This window comes from Eptatretus burgeri, chromosome 9 (assembly GCF_056783735.1).
Source record: "Eptatretus burgeri isolate ZD-2024b chromosome 9, Ebu_testis_v1, whole genome shotgun sequence".
NCBI classification, from domain to species: Eukaryota; Metazoa; Chordata; class Myxini; order Myxiniformes; family Myxinidae; genus Eptatretus; species Eptatretus burgeri.
In genome coordinates, this window is record NC_140969.1 from 65,295,864 (window position 1) to 65,318,681 (window position 22,818).

Consider the following 22,818-nt stretch of genomic DNA (forward strand, 5'->3'; position numbering starts at 1 on the left):
GATGATGAAGTTCAATCGAAATAAATATCTCATTGTTCTTTAAGAAATGAATATTTTCTGTCTTACTCAATTAACCAAATGCTGGTTGATGTGTTTTGGACTTTTCAATGACCAGTGTATACATAAATATAGATCTATTTTTTCACACATGAATATCATAGAAAAAAGTTAATTTATTTATGTTTTTTTCTGGGCACCCAAAATTTGAATTTGGGCACTCCCCCCCCCCCTCCCAAAAAAAAAAAATCAATAACAGAAAAAATTGGTTTGGAAAATAAAATCCTGCCAAGCCAAGGAAATATAATGCCAAGCCAAGCCAAGGAAATATAAGCCAAGGAAATATAATGCCAAATATATGCCAAGCCAAGCCAAGGAAATAAGCCAAGCCAAGGAAAATGCCAAGGAAAATAAAATCCTGTGGAAATTGCAAATTAACATAGGAATGCTTTAGTTATGCAAGAATTTCTTCACGATTGAAAACAAAACTGTTTTTTTTCTCCCAAGAGGGTTTTCAAACATCATGGTGAAAGTTGCAATTGATCGATATTAATGAGGCAAAGAAAGCGCGATGGAGAGCAAGAAACCTTCAGTTCCAATGATAATTTTACCTCAAGTTGGCAATGCAACACAGCACTTCCCTCCTCAACATGCAGGCCTGGACCAACGATGCTGTTCAGCACCACACTTCCTGGGCTCACCCTTGCTTCGGCCTACGCTCCAAGAAGGGGAAATAGGTGTCAACAACACTTTAAACTCCAAACATCGTTACAAACAAGCTCGAATGAGCCAAGATCCTCGTCCTCTTAATGATGACGTCATAAAAACGAGTATGACGTCATTGTGATGTATCAGGTTTGCGATAAATTATCTGTGCTAATGCCCGGCTTGATTCCCGCAAACAAAATTCAAACAGCTTGCCTAGTTTCGGAGATAATGATATAGGCGATTTCCATTAGCGGTGATATTATGACGTCAACTTTTTTTCTAGGAAGAATTACCAAAATCGGAGATGGTTACTGCCTGCGCGTGGGCTTTCTGCATATACATGGCAAGTTTCACGAAGATCCGATGAAAACTTTGGGTTGTGAAACAAAAATGTCAAAAAATAGGAATGACGTCATAAAAATAGATATTACATCATAGTGATGTATCATATGTGCTGTAACAAAACACATTCATCTCTGCTAATACCCTGTTTGATTCCCGCAAACAGAATTTAAAAAGCTTGCTGAGTTTAGGAGATAATTTTTTGGCGATTTCCATTAGCGAAGATATTTTGACGTCATAACTTTTTCTTGGAGGAATTTTCAAAATCAGAGATGGTTACTGTCTGCGCAGGGTATTTTTACATATATATGCCAAGTTTCAGGAAGTTTCGATGAAAACTGTAGGCTGTGAAACAAAAACGTCCACAAGAAGAATATGAAGAACAACAACGTGAGTAAGACTTAGAGATCCTCCACGAGGATCTAATTATTTAAACGCTAAATAAATCTACGGACGACACAAGTCCTTCGACCAACATGACATTCAAGTAGAAAAGTAAAAGGAGGATGATGATTCCCTAGTTAAAGTGTTCAAAAAACAACAACAAAAGATTCATAAAGAAAAGTAAATTAAATCCATTATTAAAATGTGGAAACAAAATAAGTGGTTTTGTTAAGGACAATCAATGACCATGTTCGGCCACAGACTCATTAAATTAACCCTTATATTCGGATCTATGTCTGTACTGTAGATACTCTGATCTGTAGACAAAATCTGACAAACTTCAAAAGGAACCTGAATCCTTTTTCAAAGCATATTATTTTACAGATACACAAAAGGGTTTCCAAAGAGGGTAGCCTACCTTACTAACAATCAAGCACATGATTCTGGGCAAAATTTTAGTCAGGTTGTAAATAAATTTGTGACCACATGTCAACATCCACTTGATTTCAGAAGAAAAAATATTAATTTTCTATTTTGCAAAACAAAATAAATAATTAAATAAACGTGCCATTTACCTCTTGCATCAGGGTCTTCAAACAAATCACGAATCAAATCAAATCAAATGACATGACAAATGCTGTATTACACATATTTACTGCACAAACTGCCATCAACTGCTGTACCGCAATGTGGGAGTGGGCAAGAGGATCGTGATCAAAGGCCTTGGGAATGGCAAATAACCTTGCAGAAAGCAAGCTGGACAGAAGGGGAGAGGCCGCTGGCTCCAGGTAGAGGTGCCGAGCCCCAGGAACATACACTGTGGCAGAGGCAATATGTAAAAGATCTATCTTGCTCATGGCTTCTGAGACACAGCACAGAATTCCATTACGAGTTAGTTGAGCCGAGAAAATGAGAAGCAAACAAAACAGAATAAACCTACTCATAGTGAGCGCCATTCCACGTAGGCTTTGGCTAAGAACTTTCCGGGCCTGCACCCCGACTGCCATCTCGGTCAAGCATCTGTTTCCAAGCCGACCAGCTACAAACTCTTCCTCTGATACAGCTGTTGCCATGGCAAGCAAGATGTCAAAGAAAAGGGAAAGCTGCAAAATAAAATGCACCATTGTCTTACAATAGTTTTCCATGCTAAATACCATATACTGCATTCACTCTAGTAATGAAAATAGCGAAGAAATAGAGCAAAACAAAACTTTAAAGTACTGTACATGCATCACCAAGTACAAATGGCACTGGATAAAAGTTTGGCTTTTATTAACCTTCTGAGTACAAAATCTGATTGTTTTGATTATTATACTTGGATAGATAATTACTGTGACCTAATAATGTTGCGGGCCGCGGATTGGTTGTGAGCACGACCGCAAGGTGGAGCAGTAGGGTCGATTCTGCCGAACACCCGGAATTTAGATCGTGCCTTTCGGAAAACTCCGAGGGTACAGGTCTCTTACCGGACCGTGAATCATCAATAATTACACCACTTGTAAAAGGGTTATTTGCCAAACTTCAAAATACCTAGACCCACGTGACGAAGCTACCGAGTATCCACACCCTCAATGGCACTCGTACGGAACGAGCCGTATGCGCGCTCGACCCGTGCGTGACCCAAGCGGATGGTCACCGAGCTTCCGTCAGTCCCAAATGCACACCACTACGGCAACAACGGCCTTTTTATTCCCCCAACACGCACCGTGTTAAACCAATAAAAGAAACACAAAAACGAGCCGATACATTTAACAAATAGGGTATCTATTAACAGTAAGTGGGGAAGGAGGGAAACATGTAAGGGCAGCGCTATCATGACTAATAAGAGATGCAAGGCAAATAATGTACAGCGAAGGCACTTAACAATTTACTACTTAAAGACAGGGCCCCAGACACAAAAGCACACACACACACGCACGCACGCACGCACGCACGCACGCACGCACGCACGCACACACACACACACACACACACACACACACACACACACACACACACACACACACACACACACACACACACACACACACACACACCTGTCCACCTCGTGTGGTTTGGCTGACACGAGCGAACCAGGCCAGCGTCGAGATGCGGTCCGAAGAACCAGGCGCCAGCGAGAGCGATCAAAGTCCAGAGCTCCGCTCAGCACTCGTCCCGACAACCAAAACGCTCCCTCCGTGCTCGTCCCAACAACCAAAACACACTTCTTTTCCAGCAGATCCCCGCACTTATCCTCGGCTCTCCTTTCCTTTCTTTCTCTACCGCCCGTCTGTTCAGGCGTGGCCCTCTCTCAATGGCTGCCCGAAGGCAATCTCGCTTGCATGCCTCCGATTGGCTGAGAGGGGCGCCATGCCCGTATTTGGAGCAAAATCCAAGATCCAATGCCCCAAAGAAACCCCGCCTGGCACATTGGACTACGCTCAAGTACGTGCCGACACGCACGTAGGCCATGGCGTCGGTGTGAGGAAGCGAGGTGAATGTGAGGGTGATGCTGGTGTTGTTGTAGATGATGTTGGTGGTGTAAAAATAAAAGAAAACCCTGACTATCAAAAAACTCTGCAGTGCATGGACATTTAATTACCCATTAGACACAGGTAGGGAGCCCGAACTATAAACACATACCGATATAACTGTTATATAGGGACCTGTATGTTGAGTGCTCATGGCTTCCAGATTCGTAACAATAACACCAACACATGTTCTTATGGGTAGCAATCTACAGCTGCAAACTCAATATGACCGCCATACAGTCAAACAATAACACAAGGACTTTTGTTTTGTGTCCACTCCTCAGGACCCGCAAAGAAAAACCGAAACAAATATCTATACTATAAAAGCGCGGTGTGTCCGTTCGTCTGTTCGTCCACCCATTGGTTGAATAGCTTGTCTGACTCCATCCACAATTTCAACCTGATGAAAAATCATACAGCCACCATGTTGATGCTTACTGTTATATGAAGCCAACGACATCTTCAAAGCTGTCATATTCACAATCACCATGTCCTCCCTACAAGTTTTCCCTTCAGTGTAAAATGACCAAAGCGACAATTAAAATGATGTTGGTAGGTGTCATGGGCCTTGTGAAGATAGGCCTCAGCGATTGAAGCAGCAGTCTGTTGCCTAATACACCACTCAAATAACGATGTGGCATTCTCTCAAGCAGGGCTTAAACCTGTCATTAAAGAGGTCTTTCTGAGGTCATTATTTACTTTTAACGATAGGAATATTTGCATCAAGAAGAAGATAATTCGTTTTGGGTTGTATATTGGCACAATTAACCTGCTTATGGTCACATATATTTTCTGCATTTCTCGCGGGATTGCGAGTTGGACAGGTGACTGTGATGAGCCATGACATGTAGGATGTTTCAATCATGATTTCTGTTACAAGTCGGTGAGAGCATAATAGGGGAGGGAAAGCGTTAAATATTCTGCCGTTTCAATGTGGGAATTCCTGTTTGCTTTTATGAGCATGAGGAGGGTGAGGCTGGGAGGACAGAGTTGGGGTTGGGAGGCAGGGAGCAAAGATGGGACAGAGTTGGGAGGTTGAGGACTTTTGTTGGGGTGGGGGGGGTTGAGTTTTTGTTTAGGGAGGGGGGTTTGAAGTCTTGGAGTTTGGAGGGATTGGCACCTTAGGGTTGGGAAAGGGAGGTTGAGGACTTGGGGTTTGTGAGGGGGGCAGGGATAGCTAAGGCCTTGAAGTCACATTTTACATTACGTGGATGTTGCATGGGTCCCTGCTCGTGGTGTATAATGTGAGAGACAGTCCAACAAGTCGTAACAGAAGTAGCACATTGTGCAGTGTTTCTCAGTTTAAACATTCTGTGATATATTTTGCACCATCACTGATGATTTGCCAACAATTAAGAAAACGTGGATTGATAGTTTAATTGTTCTGGAGCTCGACACTGCTTGCATTTATACCACATACAAATACCTTCGCTATGGAAGCACTTCAGTTGAATGTGAAATGATATGAATTTGAGAGTGAAGAGCTACTGGGCACCAGATTCCAAAGTTTTGCAAAATCTCTCTCGCAATGTGTCTCTCTCTCTCTCTCTCTCGAAAAATTAAAAGAATGAATATATATATATATATATATATATATATATATATATATATATATATATATATATATATATATATATATATATATATATATATATATATATATATATATATATATATATATATATATATATATATATATATATATATATATATATATATATACACCTGGTGTTGGCGCAGTGGTTAGGGCAGTAGCTTGGGATCCAAAAGGTCCTGAGTTCAAGCCCCGTTGGGCCACTGAATTAATATACACCAGGGGATTGACTCAGCCTGTCATCCTTCCGAGGTCGGCGAAATGAGTACCAGTGTACTGGGCCCGGTGTATGCCCCGGTTAGAGTAGGTGTACCATATCCCTGTGTGTCGTATGAGGCGACCAGGGTTGCGTCAGGAAGGGCATCCGGCGTAAAAACCTATGCCAAATCATTATGCGGACAATAAAACGGAATTCCATATCGGATCGGTCGAGGCTCAGGTTACCAACGACCGCCACCGGTACCGTTGGTCAGCAGGGTACCAGTGGAAATTGTGCTACTGCTGGGCGAAGGAGGAGGAGACGGGGAAGGTGGGTCCAGAGGCAGGGGGGGGGGGGAGGGTAGAAGTGTGGAGGTGAGAGTTGGAACTCTGAATGTTGGGACTATGACTGGCAAAGGGCGAGAGTTGGGCTGATATGTTGGAGAGAATAAAGGTGGACATACTGTGTGTACAAGAGACCAAGTGGATGGGAAGTAAGGCTAGGAGGATTGGAGGTAGTTTCACACTGTTTTTACCATGGTGTGGATGGGAGGAGAAATGGTGTCAGGGTAATCCTGAAGGAGGATTATGTCAAGAGGGTATTGGAGGTGAGGAGAGTGTCGGACCGAGTGATGAGTGTGAAGTTAGAAATTGAAGGGGTGATGATGAATGTCATCAGTGCATGTGCCCCGCATATGGGGTGTGAGATGGAATATAAAGAAGATTTCTGGAGTGAGTTAGATGAAGTGGTGGAGAGTGTATCCAAGGATGAAAGAGTGGTGATTGGAGCAGATTGCAATGGGCATGTTGGGGAAGGGAATAAAGAGGATGAGGAGGTGTTGGGTAGGTACGGTCTCAACGAGAGGAATGTGGAAGGTGGTAGATTTTGCAAAAAGAATGGAAATGGCAGTGGTAAATACGTATTTCAAGAAGAAGGAGGAACATAGAGTGATGCACAAGAGTGGAGGAAAGTGCACACAGGTGGATTACATCTTAAGCAGGAGATGCAACCTGAAAGAGATTAGACTGTAAGGTGGTGGCAGGGGAGAGTGTAGCTCGACAGCATCGATTGGTGGTCTGTAAGATGATTTTGGAGGTGAGGTTGAGGAAGAAAGTGAGGGCTGAACCAAGGACCAGATGGTGGAAGCTGAAGGAGGAAGACTGTTGCGTGGAATTTAGGGAGGAGGTGAGACAGGTGTTGGATGTGGTAAAGAGGGGTGGGATTAATGGGCAACTACAGCAGAAGTGGTGAGGGAGATAGCTGGGAAGGTACTTGGTGTGACATCTGGACAGAGGAGGGAAGATAAGGAGACTTGGTGGTGGAACGAGGAAGTACAGGAAAGTATAAGGAAGAAGGGGTTGGCGAAAAAGAAGTGGGATAGCCAGAGAGATGAAGAAAGTAGGCAGCAGTACAAGGAGTGACGGCAAAAGGCAAAGAGAGAAGTGGCAAAGGCCAAGGAAAAGGCATATGACGAGCTGTATGAGAAGTTGGATACAAAAGAAGGGGAAAAGGATTTGTACCGATTGGCAAGACAGAGGGACCGAGCTGGAAAGGATGTGCTGCAGGTTAGGGTGATAAAGGACGCAAATGGGAATGTGCTGACAAGCGAGGAGAATGAGTTGAGAAGGTGGATGGAGTACTTTGAAGAGCTGATGAATGAAGAAACTGAGAGAGAGAAGGTTGGAATAGGTGGAGATAGTGAATCAGGAAGTGGGGTGGATCAGTAAGGATGAAGTGAGGACTGCTATGAAGAGGATGAAGAGTGGAAAGGCGGTTGGCCCAGATGATATACCAGTGGAGGCATGGAAGTGTTTAGGAGAGATGGCAGTGGGGTTTTTAACCAGATTGTTTAATAAAATCTTGGAAAGTGAGAGGATGCCGGAGGAGTGGAGATAAAGGGTACTGGTTCCGATTTTCAAGAACAAGGGTGATGTGTAGAGCTGTGGTAATTACAGAGGTATAAAGTTGTTAAGCCACACCATGAAGTTGTGGGAAAGAGTAGTGGAAGCTCGGTTGAGAGGAGAGGTGATGATTTTTGAGCAGCAATATGGGTTGATGCCAGGAAAGAGCACCACTGATGCATGTTTGCTTTGAGAATGTTGATGGAGAAGTATAGGGAAGGCCAGAAGGAGTTACATTGTGTGTTTGTGGATTTAGAGAAAGCTTATCATAGGGTGCCAAGAGAGGAGTTGTGGTATTGTATGAGGAAGTTGGGAGTGGTCGAGAAGTACGTGAGGATGGTGCAGGATATGTATGAGGACAGTGTGACAGCGGTGAGGTGTGCGGTAGGAATGACGGACTGGTTTAAGGTAAAAGTGGGATTGCACCAAGGATCGACTCTGAGCCCTTTCCTGTTTGCAATGGTGATGGACGAGATCAGACTGGAGTCTCCATGGCCTATGATGTTCGCGGATGACATCATGATCTGAAGGGAGAGTAGGGAGCAGGCTGAGGCGAGCCTCGAGAGGTGGAGGTACGCACTGGAGAGAAGGGGAATGATAGTCAGTAGGAGTAAGACGGAGTACATGTGCGTAAATGAGAGGGAGGGTGGTGGTATGGTGCGGTTGCAAAGAGTTGAGGTGGGGAAGGTGGATGGGTTTAAATACTTGGGATCAACTGTCCAAAGTAACGGAGAGTGTGGGAGAGAAGTAAAAAAGAGAGTGCAGGCAGGATGGAGTGGGTGGAGAAGAGTTGCAGGAGTGATTTGTGACAGAAGGGTAGCTGCAAGAGTGAAAGGGAAAGTATATAAGATGGAAGTGAGACCAGCTATGTTGTATGGTTTGGAGGTGGTGGCGCTGACAAAAAGACAGGAAGTGGAGCTGGAGGTGGCAGAGTTAAAGATGCTGCAATTCTCGTTGGGAGTGACTAGGATGGACAGGATAAGGAATGAGTATATTAGAGGGATAGCGCAGGTCGGAGCGTTTGGAGACAAAGTGAGAGAGGCGAGATTGAGATGGTTTGGACATGTGCACAGGAGGGAAGCGGAGTATATTGGGAGAAGGATGCTGAGGATGGAGCCGCCAGGTAGGAGGAGAAGAGGAAGGCCAAAGAAGAGGTTCATGGATGCGGTGAGGGCGGACATGCGGGTGGTTGGAGTGTCAATGGAAGATGTGGAGGATAGAGCGAAATGGAGACGGATGATCCGCTGTGCCTACCCCTAACGGGAGCAGCCGAGAGAAGTATATATATATATATATATTTATGACACATTCATACACACACTCAGCCAAAATAAACCCAATGAAAGACAAAGGACTTTTGCAGCCAGGGAGGGAGGGAGTTGAGGTCACAGTTTTTGGTAGCTGAGCGTTTCGGGGGAAGGGATGCTTCGTGGTGCGGCACCCGACAAAAACTGTGCCGTTCAGTCCACAGCCGCACGTGTGGTAATCATGTCTGCAGCAGGAGCTTGAGTGGAGGAGAGCAGAGTCCAAAATGGCGATAGTTGAGCCATAGCAGGACCAGACAAGAGGTTTGGTTGAGGTCATGTCGGTGGGGACCAGTAGGCTAGCCGTCGAGGTGAGACGTAAGCAGAGCCAAGCAACCAGAACACCTTCGCAACAACTCTTTCAATTCCCTTTCGCACTTCTCCTTCCAATGGCCTCCCACAATAACAACAACCTTCCCATCCAGGGACAACCTTCCCATTCAACTCAATTCCTTCGCATCCAACAACTCCGACCAACTTCTTCCTTTCCATCCACCCCGACTTCGCCCCAACTCTGAGGATTGCTCCGTACCTTATAGATCATGGAGCTCGGGGAAGAGCCATGGCGAAACCGACATCATCGTCTGATCCGAGCATCCCGATTGGACCGGGCCTTCATGTGGTCCGCCTTTCTGGGCGGGGTTTCAGCCAGACGCTAGTTTGGCCCACCCACGCCACACGTGTCTGGGTTTGGGAAGGTGGATGCTGATGCGGCTTCCATAGCGATCGTCAGGATTTTGCCTCTGAAAACGAGACTCCGGATACAGCGGGTAGATGGTGGTACGCTGTGACCAGAGAAACGAGGGTAGCAAGCGAGATGAATTTACCTCAGAAAAAGGAAGGAATAAAATAAAAGGGGAAAAATGATTTATTGCTCCTAACTATAGCCCATCGCAACGCACTCCTTGCTGTCCCGCGAGACAAAAGGTAGGGATCTAACGACACCTATATGAATGGAATAACTGACTCAGGACAACTGTATGCTGTATGCATACGGTTCCGAGAACCGTAGCAATATATATATATATATATATATATATATATATATATATATATATACATATACAGTAAAACAAACAGAGTGCAGAAATATCTCGTGCCATAAAAACTAGTTTTTATTCGTTAATTCGTTCTTCATGATTACACTGCTCAATATTCCCTCAAGCTATTTAAATAAAAAAATAAAACTTCATGTCATGACAACGTCTAAGTTTCGGTACTGCATGTCATTCGAGTTAACACAAATCTTTTGACTCGATCCTTTTATGCACGGCTTGAATTGTTGTTTTGTTTCAATAAATGTGTTATGACACTGTTATGGATGGATATTGGGTGATGGCCCCATTTATCCCTGGGTCGTAAGAGGCGACCAGGGTTGCGTCAGGAAGGGCATCCGGCGTAAAACATGTGCCAAATCACTATGCGGATCATACGGATGATCCGCTGTGTCGACCCCGAACGGGAGCAGCCGAAAGAAGAAGAAGAAGATTGGGTGATGGCCCCATTGGTCCATATTTGTACATTTGACTTATATAAACATTCATCAATTGCATTAATCAGGTGTCTGGATTCAAACCATTGTCCTGGCTGCTTTAAATTGTGTTTCCAAGCTTTTGCCTTCGTTTTACAGTTTGCTTTACGATGTGTTAAAATGTATTACCAACAAGCCAGACGATGTCCTTGTCAGAGTCCTGCTTCTGCAGGCTGTTATGAATTCCAGTGTGGAGTGTCAACAATCTTAGAGAACTACAAAGGATTTGCTTCTGTTTATGAAGCTGTGCCAGCACCCTCTCACTGTTTGAAGCGTGAGAAAGAAGCTGTTTACTGCTAATTCTCCCCGAGGGCCGTAGGGAGGGGTGGAAATCCCACTTGCCAAATTGTATCTTTCTTTGCTTGCTTTCTCCACCTTGGAATAGGTTTTATAGATAAAACTTTTGGAGTGTAACCTTTAGTGTGGTACAGGGTCTGACTGCTGTGGTTGGTCCCTGTGCCACCTCCGCTTGCAAGTGCTCTGCTACTTCAATAAACCGTATATTCGAGAATCCTCAGATGACTCACCTCAATTCTTGGGTCATCATAAAATGCAAATAAATAATCAAAAGAAGAGCAACGATATGGATCTGTATGGGAATAAACAATGTTGTATTAACTCAGATAAAGCCTGGTTATATCTGTGTACTGAACAACAGATCCTACTGAATATAAGTTTATAGCATTGTGTGGAACAATGGATACACTGAGAGTCCGTACAAACACATATAGAAAGTAAATATTTCAGCAAGCAAAGTTTGGTGTAAACAAAACCAAAGCCTTACAGTGAATGGTTGAGCTCCTGAATCAATGCCTTGATACGTACAGCCATCCAGTGGGGAAGAAACGTGCAGTGAAAGCAAGCGTTCAGCAGCTCTTGCTTCCCAAAAGGCAACACCCGCTACCTACATGTACAAAAATTTAAAAGTAAAACGTGCACACAAACATGCACAGCTCTTTTCCATAAAGTTGTTCCTCACAACAATTATAATGATATATTTAACAGTAACAGCCATTCCTCAAGCATTACATTAATATTTAAAAGATGTAAATTATATCAATTCCAAAACGCGCTATAATTGGTTCATGAGTCAGTAAGTGACCACTATATTCGTTATGGGTGTGTGTCTGTCTGTCTGTCTGTGTCCCGAGCATAGCTCCGTGGGTTTTGATCCTATCCTGATAAAATTTGGGTGGGAGGTTTATATCATGATCTCGTGTTTTCTTGAGAATGGGCGTGCTGCGCCCATTATGGCCAGAGCCACGCCCAAAAAACATGTGTTTTTAGGGGTAGCCGGTTTCAAGTCACATCGTCTCCGAGGGGGTTTGTCGAATCTGGCAGGGTTTCGGTATTTGGTTAGCCCAATGGCACCTGCATAGCCCCACGGAGCTCGATTTTTCATTTTCGTCCCAAGGTCAAGGTCGCAAGGTCACGGACTTAGAAAATGTCAAAAAAATCAATACATTGGGCATCGAGCTCCTAGGGTTTTCAACTGTTTCGAATGAAAGTTAGTATGCAAGTAGTGCTCTTCGAGTACTACAACTTTCATCATTTACGTTTTTCCCGATTCTCGCCAGTTTGCCCGTGGCGTCCCCTCGAAGGTCAAAAAATAAAAAAGCGAACCGTGCACATTGCTCGTGAACCATCGCCGTCTCCAGACTTGTTAACTTTATTTTCATCTCCAACGACAAAATATCTGCAAGCTTAAAGTATGTCGCCCCACTGCCCCGCTGTCTGTATATACCCTCTGTTACCTTGCTCTTCTCATGAGGCTCAATCTTGTGGAGAAAACGGAAGCAAGAACTTTCATGATATGTGAGCAACTGACCCATTTTCCAACGGCCTAGATAATCAACTTGGCTCCATTCCTCATGGAGGTTTCAACCCTTTCAACACAGAAACCTCTCCAAACAGTGGGTCAACAACCTCAGCCTTGGGTCCACAAGCCAATGAGATTTTATTCAGGTCCGGATCCAGATCCGGCCTATCAGTGGGATACAAAACGTAAACAGTTCAGCTTAGTGGAGGTATGCGCTCTGCCGAGTGCCATTCTAGTTATCATTGTGTTGTGGGAATGATCCTTTTGGGTTAATGAAACTGCCTAGTATAGTTCAGTTATGTCCTTAATACTTGTTTAAACAAGCATAACGTAATTAATTGTGAGGTTACATGTGCGTCCCAAGAATGTGTCGAGAGATGTTTGTTTTCCCTATCTTCCTGTTGTTTTATCCCCTACATCAAGCATCTGGCCGTGTGTTTTTATGTTCTTTTCCTCTGTTTAAATCTCCTTTTGAAACACGGACACAAGAGCCTTGCATTCAAGATATGGGAGAATGTGTGGCTAATCTGCATTGTGAAAGTCAGCAACTAGCTTCACCACGAGAGGCCACGGAGTAGCACGGGGCTTATTGGCTGATCTCATGTCATTGACAGTTAACAGTGGCTCAAGAGTCAAGGGGAGCATCATTAATGCCTGAGAGTGCCAGAGGAGAAAAAACTTTGAGGAGAATGAATGTGCGTGAAGAGCTTTTAACGCAGGAGTGGGGAGAGCTGAAAACACCGGAAATTGCCAAAGCAAAGAGCTTGCGACGGAGCAGAGTTTTTCATTGAGTGATTGAGCAAGAGATGTTACACCAGGAATCAGCTGTCGACATGCCCATCTATGCTTCATAACTCCTGTGCGGCTTTCACACCCACAGGTTTAAAAACAACCTCCCAACATTGTGTATTTCCCTGTACTGCACTGTAGTGTATTTGTCGAATGAATGAAAGAGCTGGCCATAAGATATGAATCGTTAAGGATTTTGTTGTTCATTGCTCGATCTGTCTGAGGGCACGTATCGAGTAGGGGTTAATTCATTTGTTGATTACATTATTTCTTTTATTTGTGATTGCCTAATGATTTCCTCTTTTCCGTGATTCCTTCTCCTGTGACATTTGCTTTTTATTAATAAATATACCTGGTCTCAGGGTTGGATTCTGTTAGTTCTGTTGCCTAATTTGATGATTTAGGCGGGTTGTAATGTAGTTCGGAAAACCGGCTCAAACCAGCTTCAGGCTGGACAAGGGACCAACGTTTGCTCGGCCAGATTAGAAAGGTCGCGAGTGCCTATCGGCACTTCCTCGGGTTAATTCCACAGTCCCTACAAGTATTGTGATGTGACAAACAGGCCTGGAAACTTACTCTGGGGGGCAGTGAACTTCGCTGGCGGTAGCGGTCATTTTAATATGCCCCGCGGAACAAAAACCTGGTTACCGGAATGAGCCACGGCCGTAACATTACATTCATAATCCTCATCACACATTCTATCATCGAACCATACGCATGCTTTCTCAAATTACCTATGAATACACACAGACCTTACCTTGGAGATTACATGTACATTATCGAGCACATCCATTTGGCTCACTATTGAATTGATTTTAATCGCCAAATTAGTGAGTTAACAGTCAAATACATAAACTGTCATTTCAACCGGTTTCCCACATGCTCCACTGAGCCACCTAAGTAACACACACACACACACACACACACACACACACACACACACACACACACACACACACACACACACACACACACACACACACACACACACACACACACACACACACGTTCTTTAAAAACTGATGCGTTGTCATCACCATTATAATTATCTACAACCAGAGTATACTCACCATAATTTGAGCAAAAAACAAAGCAGGACAGAAAAATTACTCACCAGTGGAAGTTTTCCATCAGGCAAACGACACCTGTCCATGTCTGCAGCAGTACCTTTATAAACAATATCCATTACCCTATTCTGTTGCAAACAGACAAAAAAAAGCGAAACAGATATTGATGATGAACTATTGTTGATGTTGATGAACGAAACCAAATGAACTGCGGCATTCAGTGTGATCAGTTCATTTTTAATGCCATTACAGTTAAGCAACTTACCTCATTGTCTGTACGGTACAAAGCATGGTGCTGCGCATACTTGGCAGAGGCTGGGACAGCCAGCACTCGCACTCCTTCTGAGCATTTCCAAGACAACTCTAAACCAACGGGATGGATTTGTTAAGGAAATACAATGAAGCTTAAGACAGGTTAGAATCTGCAAGATAATCCTGTATGTGTGAGCAATCTATGCTATCAGCATGTACTTCACAGATTTTCTTTCAAATCATCATTTATCACCAAAATATTTTGCAGACAACGAATTTAAAAGCCAATTTTGTGTTAGTATAAGACCAATACCACCTTTCCACCACCCCCAACAACTTTCAGGGAGATCTTAAAGAAACTTAATGATGTGTAATCACATTTCTGCAGTCTCAAAGTCACCCGTCACCATCTTCCATCCAACCCTTCCTATTCAAGCTCCAATACGTACCAATGTCAGGAGGGATGCATAGAAGCATATCTGTGCTGCACACCCACACTCCAGGAGGACTGCCTGAAGCCAGCTGAAAGAGCAAGGAGAAAACAATGTACAAGTTAAAATGTGGTGCAGAGGTGGGGGTATGAGGCGATGTGGAGGTACCCAAAAGAAGAAGTAGTAATTCATTGCTGAGATGTCTTACCAGGTAGGTTAAGGTGTACTGGAGATGGTCCAAATTACATATCAGGCGCTGTGTTTCATGTGATGGCCGACGTAATGGGAGGCACGTAAATGGGCGACCTAACACCTCAAATGGGTAATCTCGTCCCTACAAGATAGAGCAAATCACATCACTGCACACTGCAATGCACAGACCTTCATTACATTCAAAACTGTATTAACTGCAGCAAATAAAAAGGAGTAACATCGTCACTGACTAACCGTGTGGAAGATTAGGATGTGGGCAGATGTGAATACATCAGGAGAAACAACCTGTGCAATGTCAGAACATACGACACAGTAACATACCAACATATAGAGCACTGCAAAACAACTGCATTCCCATTGGCAATCTTTAAAGTAACAAATCAAACTCCTATTTTGAGCTCGATAAATGACATTTGAGCATACCACAGCAATTTGGGGTGGCTGTTATGTAAATACTTGGTCAAAATGCCAGATCTTGTTCTCAAAATGTATTTCTCTGAGTAATGTGTTCATGGTTAACATACAGGAACAAACAGCAGACAGTAGTTCCACAACCATACTCGGTGGCGTAATGGTTTGAGCGTCCACCCTGAGTCTGCGAGGTCGGTAGTTTGAAACCCGGCTGAACCGTACCAAAGACTTTAAAAATGACGTGCGGATTCCTCACTTGATGCTCAGCATTTAAAAAAAAAGGATAGAGTATAGACAAACAACCATAGGTTGGCATCCATAGTACAGGCTTTGATGGGCCTAATGGCTTCCTCAGGTGTTGAAGTTTTTTGTAAGAGAACATATGTTACTATATTCGACTACGGTATATTATTATTACATATCTGCCTACCGTGTGTCCAGCAAGCATGCTCAGGTGCTCAGCAGCGACAAGCAGTGCATTCAGAGTGGCACCCCCACTGCCCACTCCACCAGGTGGGTCTTCGATAGCTAGAATCAGCGCAGATAGGGGGATAGCACCTGCTTCCTGCCTCTCCTCCAGTTCTAGGGACCAATTCAATAAGATGGCATTAAAGAGCATTGATTGGGCATATCAGAATAATAGTAAATCACTTCAGAATTATAAACCTGGTGTTGGTTTTAATGGTCAAGGTGTCTGGCTTAAGATGTTAAGGTCTTGAGTTTGAGCCCCTGTCGTGCTGTTACATAACACCAGGTGGGTTGACTCAGCCCGTCATCCTTCCGAGCTTGGAAAAATGATTACCATCTTACTGGAAACAGAGGGCACTACATCAGCGGCAGAGCCACACTCCCAGCAATGATGCAACAAGTAGTCGCATGCTGCATTCAGAATAATAATATTGTTGGGCCCCGACATTCGGGGGGGGGGATACGTTCCTGAAAAATGTTGAATCCACAAATGTCGGGGCATTATTTCAATGGGAAAAATGGGGATAGATTCTCATCAATTTGTGATTCATAAGGGAAAATCAAACATCCCATGAAAAACCGTGAATACACCCACAAAACAAAACAAAACATGAATAAGTGTTCAAGCACAGGGCCACGAATGTAGCAGCAGGTCACATTTTATGAGCCGCAAATACATGGGGTCCACGAATAGCGGAATTGCGAATGTCAGGGTTCAACAGTACTTCAGAATTTGGCGTATTCGATTAAAAAACAAAAATAAACCCTTTGACAACTTATTTTTGTGATAATCACACGATAATTTGACATAGAAATACAAGTGATAATAGTACACTTTTAGCAGAGGTTACTACATTGTAAAGCACATCACCTTTGATGGTGACATTAAGCTCGCTATTCTACCGACAATGTGGATATTAAATATCCCTTGACCATTTCCACAAGGGTAAGACTTTGGATTGGTAGTTAAGCCACGTTTAAAATTCCATGCACAGGTATATTTGATAGCTCTGGCTCATCAAGGCCTGTCCTGGTTTACAACTTCTGGTGTGTCCACATGTATAGAGAGTATCAAAGACCTCATTTGTTCAAAATTCCCAAAAATTAAATCTCAAAAAATAAAAAGGTCAAAACAGTTTTTCTGCAAAGTGAAGACAAATCTTAAGACAAGAAATAGCATCAAGTTGTAACATCTTGTCCTTTCTTTTTTACATATCCACCACTATTTATGCAATTCAATTATTCCTCCTAAAAATCCCAAACAACTTCTACATCCCATGAGCTCTCACTCATGAGAGTTGGAAAGTTACAGGTCATCATCATTGGTAAATGTGTATCGGACCAAGATTAAATTATGAATTTAGTCCACAATTACTGAGGTGTGGGTGTGCTTCCTGATGCAGAATCCCCGAACATTGTGGTGGGAATTTGGTCAGAGTACCAGCAACTCTTTACGAAAGACACCTGAAGTGATTTGGTTTCATGTCCAAGTAATGCTAGCAGGTGGGTCCCCAGTTTAACATCCGTCTGAAGGACGGCATGCTCATTGATGCAATACCCTGCCTGTGAAGCACCAGCCTAGTAGTTTACAATTGGTTCAAACTCGAGTGCGATACCTCTGTGCCATCATGTCGTACAAAGTGACAGGTAAACATACCCTTTTGATAAGTCTCCACATTTTCTTTTCGATGACAGGTGAGTACAATGGCCGTCCAATCCACACCTGTCCTCTTTTCCACTTTCTCATTCATCTTCCACCTTTTTGATGCCATTCTTGCATCACCCCTCAGTGTTGTGTTCACCTGCAGAGAGTGTCGTAAGCTTCCATGTACTACAATATTCAAAGCAAGCAGTCCCTTCGATATACGTAGGTGTACAAAAATATGAAGAGAAAAATTAGCAACCCTCATTTTAAATGTGTAAGATTACACACGTAACACACCTGAGTTACACTGATGATGTTTCATGACATGGTTGCCTTTTAATCAAATAAAGTGCTTGTAGATTCTTTTCTTTCTTTTTTCCAAGATGTGAAATACAAGAAAATCCTGTTTCTCAGCAACTTCGCAAACATTCCGAAAAACTGCTTGAAAACCCCACAAACATGTTAAGACAGCTGAAAAAAACGAGTATAACTAGGGATATCAGCAAATAGGCAGTAATTGCTTTTGGTTGTTGGAAGAACGAGAGTTTAAAAGGCACCAACCAAATGATGCTGCATGAAAGCCATCGAACAAAAACTACAAAAAATATTCACGTCTACTCGACTTAACTATCTACACCTCATCTACCCTCAAATCTTTACTTCTTTAAGAAGACGACAAGTCCCTTTGTTGAAAGGCATGTTTGTTTGCACACATCTGGAAAAAAATAAAATAAAAGGATCTGAAGACCAGTTCAGTAAGATACATAAATTAACAAACTTTTAACTTAAAGCTGAAAGTTGATATTTGATCAAGGCAAGTCTAAAATTTGTCCTCACCTTCACAACTGTCTTCCTTTTCTCTTATCCATGCAATCACCTCCCTTTGTCAAATGAATGTTGTTCTTCCTTCCACAATAATCTGCCAACATTTAAACAATGCTTAAGCTCAATTAAATCTCAGGTTTGGTGATCGACACAAACCTTCATAAGGAAGACTAGTTCTTCACTCAATGTCAGGTTGCTTGTTTTCTACAACCCTAGTCAATCAATAAACCTTTGATCTTTTGCTTTATTAGTTTGATACCTGTAAAAAAAAAAGTATTTAAAATGAATTAAAATATTACACATTTTCCATTGTCTATCCAGATTTAGGCTCTTGCTTTTCTCCTTTTGCGTATTTGGTGTTGCAAAACTCTTGTTCCATAATGACGTCACTTTAGTTATTTAAGGTGGCCTGCAAAAGTATTCTCCCCCTACCAATAATGCCATATTTAGATGAATTACAAATAATGTGGAAACAATTTTTCCAAATGAACTTTTTTACACATTACTGAAGAGATCAAACCAAACACTGTTGTTGAAGGAGGTTACATGTCAGGAATACCTGCAACAAACATGTACAAATCAAAATTTACTGGTTGTAAAAATATTCCTGTTAGGTCAGTACTTAGTGGAAGCACCTTTTGCAGCAATGTCTGCAATGAGTCTGTTTGAGTAGGTATAGGTCTCTACCAGCTTTGTACAGTGAGATGGTAAAATCTTTGCCCATTCTTCACATGAAAAATTCTCTAGTTCTGCCAAGATTGATGGGGATCGTCGATCAAATGGAATCTTCAAGCCTTACCATAAATGTTCAATTGGGTTCAAATCAGGACTTTGGGCCACTCAAGAACATTTATTGTCTTCTTATTCAGCCACTCCAGTGTGGCTTTACCTTTGTGCTTCGGATCATTGTCTTGCTGAAATGTGAATCTCTTACCCAGTTTCAGATTCATGGCTGACTCAATCAGGTTTTCATCGAGGATTCTCCTATACTTTCCACCGTCCATTGTCCCTTCTATTCTGCCAAGGTTTGGCAATCCATGCTGATGAAATGAAACCCCATGACATGATACCACCACCACCATAATTGACAGTAGAGATGGTGTTGACTGGGTGATTTGTAGTATTAAGCTTCCAACAGACGTAACACTTTGAATTTAGACCAAGAAGTTCTATTTTTGTCTCGTCTGACCACAAAACGTTTCTCCACATGCCTGCAGTGTCATTAAGATGCTTTTTCGCAAACTCCAGCCAAGCTTTTCGATGAGTCTTTTTCAGTCATGACTTCTTTCTTGCCACCAGTCCATAGAGGCCAGCTTTGTGAAGGGAACGGGATATTGTTGATTGATGAACACTGTCCCCCATATCTGACATGGAAACTTGCAGATCTTTCAAACATCATTGTTGGATTTACAGTGACATCCCGAACCAGTTTCCTGCTTGCCGGGCTGCTGAGTTTGGATGAGCGACCTGATCTGGGTGGAGTCTGGGTGGTATGATATGTCTTCCACTTCTTAACTAGAACGGCACTCAGTAGAGCGCATACCTTCGCCAACACTACATTTTGCCCCCCCCCCCCAGAAACCGTTGATTGTGAGGGTATTTAATCCCATACCACATCTGCCATCTCATATGTGTTATGATAGCTTAAAAACATTAAATTTACTGCTGTTTGACACCGATTCACGTCCATTGTACAATTTCTGTATGAACTCCCTGACCTTTTTGGGTGTCGGTGTCAAGTCAATCTGATGACAACTGGTCACATTATAAGAAATCAAATATTACACATCACAGGATAGGGAATTGAATTCTAAACATTTTGAATCAACTTACATGCAAATTGTATAAGAATTGACCGCGTCATGATAATAAACGTCGTTGACCCCCCTGACCTTTGACCCAAACCGCTAACAAAGGTAATGCGGTCATTGTGTCATATTGTATATCACAAGATTGGGCATTGAATTCACAACATTTTGGCATTGGTTGCATGCAAATTGGATAAAAATCGACCGCACTATGGCAAAATAACAATTTTGACCTTTTCATGACCTCGACCTTGACTTTTCTACTCTTAATTTTGTAATTGGTATTAGAGTGTGGGGAACAGAAGTCAACATTTTGGTGTTAGTTTCATGCAAATCGGATAAGAATTGACCGTGTTATGACTAAAACCGCACATTTTGCAATGTCGTGACCCCCCTGACCTTTGACTCCCAACCGCCAATAAGGGTTATTACGTCATTGTGTCATGTCACATATCACAAGATGGGGCATTGAATTCTGAACATTTTGGCATTAGTTGCATGCAAATTGGATACAAATTGACCGCGCTATGGTAAAAAGACGATTTTGACCTTTTCATGACCTTGACCTTTGACCCGATCGCTCCCAAAATCTAATAAAATGGTCCTCGGATAATAACCAATCATCCCACCAAATTTGCTGCGATTCAGTTCAATACTTTGGAGTTATAGGAATAACAAACAAACAAACACACATATTCACAAATAAATAAATAAATACACAGTGATCAAAACATAACCTTCGCAACAAAGTGTGCGAAGGTAATGATGGATTTCACCGTACTCAAAGGGATAATGAGTGATACTGAAATCTTCTTATAACCCTCTCCTGAACAGTGCTTCTCCACCACTTTATGTCTGACTTCTTTGGAAAGCTCCTTGGTCTTCATGTTTGCCTTGTTCATTAACCAAGTGAGTTGCATCTTAAAACTCCTTAGATATGTGGGGGAGTTTAATTTTCAAGTTAAACCACTGATTACATACAGGTGAAACCTATTACATTTATTTTATAACATTTCAAACAAATAATTTGCTCCTGAAGTGGTTTAGGGTTAATTAGGTAAAGGGTTTGAATACTTATGCAACTGAGAATCATCTGATTTTCTCTGTTAATCTAACTTAATCACATTTTATCTGATTTTTTTTTAGTTTATCATTTTGGAGTACTTTGTGAAGACTTTATATATTAAGTTTGTTTTGAAAGCATCATCAAATAAACTCAGGTAGCATCATAATGTGAAAACTTTGGGGGAGGGGGTACTTTTGCAGGACATCATATACAAAGTTCAGGTCATGAAAGATCAAAATGGAGTTTCTAACAACATGGGAAGGTGGCGGAGGGAGTAATCTGGACATTGGACCGACGTAACGAGAAGGTATGAAAGAAGAGTGATGTTGGAAGTTTGAAAGAAAATATCAAGCACAACACAAGTTACCAACGCATGTTTTGACCAATCAGTCAGTCAGTGAAAAAATATAGCAAGGAGCAAGGTATGTAAGGTCAGCATTCGTATTTACCTTCATAACCTCTCATCAACTCTTGGTTGTTTGTTTTTCTAAAACCAAATTTAATTTTAAAAGGGGATTAAAAGCGATTAAAAAGATGAGAAAGTAATATTTTAAAACTCTTTCATTGCAATCAGAAAAAAAAATCCAGAAGACAAAGTGTAATTTTTTTCACCAGGCAAAGAAAGTGATACTATAACAGGTCTCAGTAATGCAATCGAACATATTTAAATAAACAGAGCAACAAACAACATGAGGTTTTGGAAAAGGCAAAGCCAGCCACGCATCATCGGAGATTGGGCCATTTTTATTATTTATTTTCTTATACCTGATCTTGTAGAACAATAACAGATTGGAATGTCAATGGTAGTTAAATGAAGTGCAATGTAGCAAACGGATTATTCTTGTCAAGGAGAGAGAGAGAGAGACTCATCAATTTGTGTGGGAATTAAAACATTAACGAACACAAAAACAATCGATGATGTAGGAGATAAATTTGAAATTTCTGACAGACATTGAAACTTCATTCGCAACTTTTCGGTTGCAATTTTCTTCAAGCAATAAAAAATTATTACAATTCATGTAATATACAATATAAAGCTATTTCTAACCACAGACTCACTCCTGCAATTGTTTAATGATAATGAGTTTATTGTCATATACGAGGTGTGTTCAAAAAGATCCAACCTTAATTTTTCGTGTGTAAACAAATGAAGCTAGGGAGGCGTGGTTTGGTGCACGTATGTAGGCGATCCTAATTCGTATGCGTGAATATATTTCCCGCCTGCAGAAGCTGTCAGTCGCCGACAGACCGTCGATGAGTGAGGAAGTGTAAGTGAGCGCCGTCGGATTTTCGTTTTTGACAAAATGACGGAAAAACTTGAACAACGCTACTGCATCAAATGTTGTGTAAAGCTTGGCGATTCCCAAGTGGAAACGATCCGAAAGATTCAACAGGCCTTCGGGAACGAAGCAATGGGCACCACACAGAAAAAAAGAGTGGTACAACCGCTTCAAAGATGGTCACACATCAGTGGAATGTGAAGCACGTTCTGGTAGGCCCTCAACATCCCGAAATGAGATCGTCATTGACCAAGTGAGGACCCTGCTGATGCAG

General features: G+C 42.3%; 2 protein-coding genes across 21 annotated transcripts in view; one reads left to right on the forward strand and one right to left on the reverse strand.

The window, feature by feature from the left end:
- Nucleotides 1–22,818, reverse strand: part of FCSK (fucose kinase) — an 89,494-nt gene that overhangs the window by 55,501 nt on the left and 11,175 nt on the right. For 5 of the 14 annotated variants that reach the window (XM_085895438.1, XM_085895437.1, XM_085895439.1 and 2 more), the window contains 12 exons: nucleotides 18,403–18,484; nucleotides 17,578–17,722; nucleotides 15,883–16,034; nucleotides 15,276–15,326; nucleotides 15,037–15,162; nucleotides 14,847–14,919; nucleotides 14,411–14,508; nucleotides 14,193–14,273; nucleotides 11,255–11,374; nucleotides 2,372–2,534; nucleotides 2,115–2,248; nucleotides 609–710 (listed from right to left, as the gene is read on the reverse strand). In XM_085895438.1, the coding sequence (XP_085751564.1) occupies nucleotides 609–710; nucleotides 2,115–2,248; nucleotides 2,372–2,534; nucleotides 11,255–11,374; nucleotides 14,193–14,273; nucleotides 14,411–14,508; nucleotides 14,847–14,919; nucleotides 15,037–15,162; nucleotides 15,276–15,326; nucleotides 15,883–16,034; nucleotides 17,578–17,692 (1,215 nt within the window). In that variant the 5' untranslated portion in view covers nucleotides 17,693–17,722; nucleotides 18,403–18,484. Of the gene's footprint in view, nucleotides 1–608; nucleotides 711–2,114; nucleotides 2,249–2,371; nucleotides 2,535–11,254; nucleotides 11,375–14,192; nucleotides 14,274–14,410; nucleotides 14,509–14,846; nucleotides 14,920–15,036; nucleotides 15,163–15,275; nucleotides 15,327–15,882; nucleotides 16,035–17,577; nucleotides 17,723–17,862; nucleotides 17,937–18,202; nucleotides 18,281–18,402; nucleotides 18,485–22,818 lie in introns of all 14 variants that reach the window. The other 9 variants (XM_085895445.1, XM_085895444.1, XM_085895442.1 and 6 more) reach the window with 3 other exon arrangements.
- Nucleotides 1–22,818, forward strand: part of LOC147020241 (cyclic nucleotide-gated channel beta-3-like) — a 141,729-nt gene that overhangs the window by 29,756 nt on the left and 89,155 nt on the right. Inside the window, exon 4 of one of the 7 annotated variants that reach the window (XM_085895450.1) lies at nucleotides 21,465–21,571. The exons of the other annotated variants lie outside the window; for them this stretch is intronic. The gene's annotated coding sequence lies outside the window, so the exon portion shown is untranslated. The remainder of the gene's footprint in view (nucleotides 1–21,464; nucleotides 21,572–22,818) is intronic. 7 annotated transcript variants of the gene reach the window in all.